This window comes from Grus americana, chromosome 7 (assembly GCF_028858705.1).
Source record: "Grus americana isolate bGruAme1 chromosome 7, bGruAme1.mat, whole genome shotgun sequence".
NCBI lineage: Eukaryota > Metazoa > Chordata > Aves > Gruiformes > Gruidae > Grus > Grus americana.
This window is the reverse complement of record NC_072858.1, coordinates 19,511,613-19,518,260: the sequence shown is the minus strand read 5'-3', so window position 1 is coordinate 19,518,260 and position 6,648 is coordinate 19,511,613. Positions and strand designations below refer to the sequence as shown.

Genomic DNA, 6,648 nt, shown 5'->3' with positions numbered 1-6,648 from the left:
ATTTCATATTTGTTTACTTAACATTACATTGTTCCTTCACATAACTATAAATGCTAAGCATGCAAGAACACCTAAGTGATAGATATTGCCATATCAAATTCCCTTCAAAAACTGACCAGGGAGAAAAAGATGGAACCTTTCTCTGAAATAACCAACCCGCTTCACAAATTGCCTGGAGCTCCACTGCTTTAGCAAAGCGTATTTACATTGTCGATGTTATGCTTCCCTCTACTGTTTATCATAAGTAGTGCAGTTCTGAAGCCTTCAAAAAGCTCAACATACAAACCGATCTTTAGTTACAGACAAAACTTAGCAAATAAGCTTAATCAAAGTTTCATTTTGTTCATAAAAAATAGAGGCACTGAGTAGAACTGTTGCCACTTACCTCAAGCTCAATATTACATGAAATATCAACTACAACATACTAATTGTCTCACGTTGTAGTTTACAGTCTGTGGAAAAAGTCAATTTCAGGCAGGCAAAAAGCTTCAAAGACCAAAGCCATGTAACAAAGATTAAAACACCGTCAAGAACCAAAGAATTATCGTGGAAATAACTAGCCATGTGCGTCACAAAACAGTGTTTTGTATTTCACATCATTGATTTAAAGAAATGAATTCCACAGATACATTAAACCTGTCAAAACAGTAGTGGTCTTTATTTCCATCAGACAAGTTAACATTTCAGTTACTATTAATTTATTTCAACATTTGGGAGATATGGAAATTAATGACTATAAAAAAGTGAAATAAACCCCCTTCCAAAAATATATTGGATAATACATGTGTCTGAATTTTATACTGTCATTCTGATGAGCCCTTTACATTATGTGACATCACATACAGTTTTGCAAGACAAAATAATTTATGGACTGGTTTTCAGCCTCTGATTTGTGAGCCTTCATAGTATCTAAGAAAAGCAACTTTACACGTGCTACGCAGCAATCTAAGTACATAGATTTCAAAGGAGTCTCAATTCAACTGGAAAAAAACCCAGAGAGGTCCACAAATCAAAAAAGGTAAAAAATACTGCATTGGAATAAACAGGAGGGAAAGCTAACATTAGCTTAAAACCAGAAAATACATTAGTCAATATTTTCGTAATTTTAGAAACTGGGCTTTGAATAATGCAATTATCAGTTGGTTTTGATTAAGTTAAAAACTGCAGACTACAGAAAAGTCTTCAAAGAAATGAAAACAATCTTCTCCCTTTGTCACCTAACAGCAAGTATGTACCATATAAATAAGGTCTGTACTATAGAACTCTTCGTATAGATCAGAGATTTTCAACAGAAACAGGGTTTCATTTTAGTGTCAAGCCAATAATTAAAATTTTAGTCCACATCTTGTTAAAAATTCTTAAAATAGAGGAGAATTAGTCCTACAAAACCAGTTAGCAGTCTGTTCCTGTTGCAAGTCATGACTACTGAAAAATTACAATCTTAAACCCCCTACCCCCACCAAGTTTTCTTGCAGTCTTGCCAAGAAACCCATGTAGACACAGGAAGTTTGTAAATTTATTTTTCCAGAGGGGTGGGGGATGTTAAATAAAAAAAAAGTGTCTCATCTAATGAGGAAAGGAAAGGAAAAAAAAAATCAATGACTAGTTTTCACAGTAAAATGCATCAGCTTTGTAGTTTCATTTGAAACCAAGAACAAATCATGAAACGTCATGAAAATAAGATTAAAAATATCTCCTAGAGTGATTACTAAATAAAGTTAAAATTAACACACTAATCAGTAAACCCCAGAAGAAAAGCAGATGCCTCATATCACAGGTCCTACATTAAACAGTATCCACTTTTTAAAATAAATCCATAAAATCTGTATGTTTGGCCACTTTGCACATTTTTCCCCTAAAAAATACAGTGTACAGAAAAAAAAATCTCGTTATTCCCAGTATGAATTCTGAAGTATAAGCTCAAAACCCAGAAGTTAAAGGTCAGTTAAAAGGATTTTAAATTATTTACAAATCCAGCAGGTAGAACTACCATAATGGCTTCATTTCCATCCTTGTAGTGGCTTTCACTCTTATCCAGCAGCATCTGCAGTAGGAATCTCTTCAGACAGCTTCATCACTGATCATCTGTCATTTTAAGCAATTCTAGAAGAGCCCCAACAGCTCCAAAATAACCCTTTAAAAAAGGCAAAAGCAAAACAAACCCAATCAAATTCCAAGATTAGATATAAGCATGAGCATGTAAAGTCTTCAGTTCCATTAAGGCAATTAAAAGACCTTTCATATAAGATCAGCCCTGCTCTGCCAAGTATTTGCTGTATCTGAATCGTGATTTAATATGATCTTGTTTAGGTCCAAGAAAGGGCCTTATACTAGCAGAAATCTTACGCAGTTCTCTAAAACTGCTAAAAAAGAATTTACAGAACCACTATAATGATGCTGTATTGAGGCAGGGCAGTTTCCATCACACATCGTGGCAGTTTCCATGAACACATCCATCCGACAGTCACCTCAAAATCACACTTGCCAAAATTAATTCTAGTTGAGGTTTACATACCAGACCACGCAAATGAACATTGTTGGTATTAGGGTCAGAAAGCAAAATTAAGAGATGTGCAACATTTAGCAACAAATACAAGAACAGTGATCAAGCCAGGGAGTTAACAAGGGATATTTTCAAGTGAATCTGACTTTAATTATATTTATGCAGACTTTACTTTGTATGTTAACTTCAAAGCAATGGCACTGAAATTCTCCCTTTTAACTTCACCAAGAATCACAAGATTTTTGTACTTACAAATAATACTAAGTTCAACATGTATGTCCTTACCTCATGTTCTAAAAACAGAGCTTTCAGTTGTCCCTTTGACCAATAATCCATAGCATATGCTAGCACCTTCATAGAAATCATATTAATTCTGAGAAAGTTGCCAACAAATACCACCTTGTCGATGTTCTGTAAAATTGAAAAGCAGACCAGCAAAAATTATATTCAGCTACATTATTTGCCTTATTCAACATGTACTTCTGCCTCCACTATAAAGTTAAACAGTAATTTCGGGTTACATTTAAATTCTCCAGACTAAAAAGTCAAAAAAATAATTGCAGTTACTGACTGCTAAGTAGAGATGTTGCAAGAAAAAAAAAGTTTTATTCCAAAGAAAGTGAGAGGCTGATATCACAGATGGTGAATATTTGCTTAAAAGCCCAGGATTTTCCCAACACAAACAGGATTATGAGTGTTTTGTTGTTTTGGGGTTTTGTTTTTTTTTTTTCAATTGCATATGATGTGGCTGCACTGAAGACATATTTTCCCCCTCCTTGTTAAATGAGGCAACCTTCCAGAGATCACAGTGATTATGCAATCCAGATGGAGAACCTCTGAAGAGTATCTGAGAAGGATTACATTAGAGAAGAAGCATCTTTCATTATCTATTATCTGGACTGCAGTTTCATTTTCAAAAAGCAAGTGAAACATGCCCAACATGATATTTGACATGCATTGCATTCCTTTGTTTCAAAGCTCACTTGAACTCCATTTTCATACGGAAGCTTAAGACTTTTGGAACAACCAGCACTACATTGTCAGTGAGAAAGCCACACACTATCCTTACTTGTATGCACATCAGTGCATGTAAGCAACATTTCTGGTGCTTAAACAACACCCACAACTATCTTACCAAGCCGAGTTTTGCCTGTTATGCACAAAAATGTGCTTACATTTTAAATTGGTGTGCCATATGATGTTCACCATACACTTGAACTGGTCTAGAAGATTGAGTAGAAGGTCAAATCCTGGAGACATAAGCTTTTACAGAAGTCTTGAAGGAGCCCTAGAAATTTATCTTCAGGAGTCCTCTGCTAAAAATTACCAGCAAAAACCTGCACTGAAGCTAGAATTAAAGTGTTGCCTCTCTACATTCATACAGGTCTATAAAGCCCAACATTTGGTTCTGCAGCCATTGTTTTACTACAGACTGCAGTTTTGTTGTGCACATGACATACCACAGAGGACCTCCTCACTTGAATACTCAGTATTGGAGAGTGCTGATACTCGGGTGCAACAATTCACTTATCCAGTCTCCGATGACTGAGCTACATGCCTGATTGTCCTCAAACTAAACGGATCAACGCAAACTTTATTTAAATAATTCAGGTTTATAGTCATCTATCCTCTTAGACTCTGCAGTCACATCAGCATGCACTTGTACTTGCTCCCAGGAACTTATATGGCTGAAAATAAGAATTTCTCAAATTTCAAAAGGCTGCTATTAAACATGGCCAAGAACATTTTGCATTCTCTGACAAGGCAGTTTTGTCCTGAAGTAATTTCTGACAAGAGAGGGACAAACATATAACTAATTAATTTCCTGTAATGCAATACCATCAAATTGATTAGAATCTACACTTGAATTTCATTTTCATGAAATTGTTTTTTGCTGAATATATGCACAAAGCTACTGTGACTAGAAATTCAAGCAAGCAATACCTAACACCAAGTATAAAAATTTGAATTTTGAATCTAAAAATACTAATCATACCTACTAGAATAGCAGAGTGTATATCAACATGCAAATTTCCTATCAATTTTATTTTCCAACATTACTTTATTTCACGAGGTTAAAAATTATGTTAAAGTTTCCTGATTTTTTAAATTGAACTAAAGACAGCTTTAGAATTTTTCAGGAGTCTGAAAATGAACAAATGCTACTTTTATCTCTTAAGGGAGTCTTCCCAATTTAATTTTAAATTGTTCACTGCTGAAATATTCAAAGCTGAAAGACAGAAGCCTTAAACTGATGAAAGGATGGTGATGAAATGCTTACTTAAGCTAACCAAATTACAACATCCTGGAAAAAGACACGCACTCTTCCACTCTGTGGAGTCTTGCAAAATTGTTCAACTACCCTGCAGTAGACAGCTATAGTATAACTTCAATATACTATATACACATATTTGCCAATATAATTGAATAGGGAAAGTTATATCAAAGATGCAATAAAAAATCTGCACATATTTTTGCAAGAAGCCTTGTTCAGATGCAACTTACATGTTCCGCTAGTAAGAAAAGTAGAAACCAGGGAGACTGGTTTCCTTTATGCAGTTCTGCTGTGCCTAGGACAGACTCTTTCAAATGATGTGTAGCCAAATGGTTCCAGACCATGGAATTTTTCTACCCCACTGCCAACTTTGTGCAAGCAAACTTTGCTTTGAAGTTCTGCAGACAGAATATTTTATTTATTCCCCAGCCTCATTTTTTTCCCCTGCACATATGCAAGTCATTTTCAACACAATATTAAAGCTGCAATCATTGGGGGAAAAAAAACCCAAACCAACCAACACCCCAAAACCCAACCAACTTATCAAAACTCATGCTTCAGGGCATAAATTGATTTTATCAAAGAACCTGAAAGTGAGCTTCACCATAACCCTAATCTAATACACACAAACTCCACAAAAGAATATATCATATTCAACTGGGTTTTAAGCTCTTAGTTGGGCATTTCATTCATCAAGCTTGGTGCGAGTCACAGCCATATCTCCCAAAGGCAATTTAGGTGTCTGGATTATTTAGCAGAATGATAGCATTACTTTTTCTCCCTGACAGCAAGCTATCTGGAGATTAGTTTACTTGCAGTGATATATCATGTTTGAATTTTTTTAATAGTTTGTAAAGCTACTAAATGAAGTTTTCATTCTCTAAAGCTACAAAATAATTTATTCAAGTGCTGGAGAAGTTCTACTTTGACATTGCCTGTGAAATGAAGAATACTTTACACATCAATCCACATTCCTCCACAAAATTCTATGGATCACATCCAGTTTTTAAGTAAGACTGCTCACAAAAGAAAGATGTTAAGAACTTTTTCACAGTGACTCAGAAGCATTAGTTTCATTAGTAGCCTATTTCCTCCTCTGAACGCATCACATGTGGTTCCCTGCTGCAACTCTCCATGCTTTGATAGCCCTGTACAATGCTGCTTGAACTCCATGCCACAAGGCAACACTGTAAAGAAGCTGAAAGCAAAGAGAACACTGAAAGAGAATCATTCTGACTGGAAGAGTCAAATTGCCAAAAAAAAAGTCTGTAGCCACTTTTCACAATGAAGGGAGGTTATCAGTGGCATTTGATAGGGGCATACACTAAGACTTGTGCTGTTCAATATATTTTAAGAGTGCTCTAGAGAGGGGTATGAGCAAACAAACATAACATTTATTTGCACACAAAGTTATTCAGGAGAGTGAGAATAATAAAAAAAAAGAACAGCATAGCAATGCTGAAGAGACTTACACCAGTGACTGAGGAATAATGGCAGATAAAGTTTAAGTTAAAAAAGTGAAATAACACAAATGGAAGAAAGAGACAGAGAGACTTCAGTATTCAGACACAGTGATAGGCTCCAAATTAGCCACCACCACTCAAGAAAGACTGTGGAGGGACTGTAGATGGTTTCTTTAAAAAATATGAACTCCATGCTCACAAAAATAAAATATTAAGATCTGTTAGTAAAGGAACTCAGAACACAAAATTCTTCAATATGCCATTACCTAAATTCATTGTGCAATCACACTCTGAATACTGCATGAAGATCTGATCATTCAATCTCAAAATTAGAACCATAAAAAGATTGAAAAGACAAAGTGAAACAGTGGAAAAGAGACACAGAGTGTCTTCCATAGGAGAGGAGA

The 6,648-nt window shown here is 35.3% G+C and overlaps 1 protein-coding gene across 9 annotated transcripts in view; it reads right to left on the bottom strand.

The window, feature by feature from the left end:
• Nucleotides 1–638: 638 nt before the first annotated feature.
• Nucleotides 639–6,648, bottom strand: part of PANK1 (pantothenate kinase 1) — a 48,319-nt gene continuing 42,309 nt past the window's right edge. For all 9 annotated transcript variants that reach the window (XM_054831568.1, XM_054831571.1, XM_054831574.1 and 6 more), the window contains 2 exons: nucleotides 2,789–2,914; nucleotides 639–2,134 (listed from right to left, as the gene is read on the bottom strand). In XM_054831568.1, coding sequence (XP_054687543.1) covers nucleotides 2,075–2,134; nucleotides 2,789–2,914 — 186 coding nt within the window. In that variant the 3' untranslated portion in view covers nucleotides 639–2,074. The remainder of the gene's footprint in view (nucleotides 2,135–2,788; nucleotides 2,915–6,648) is intronic.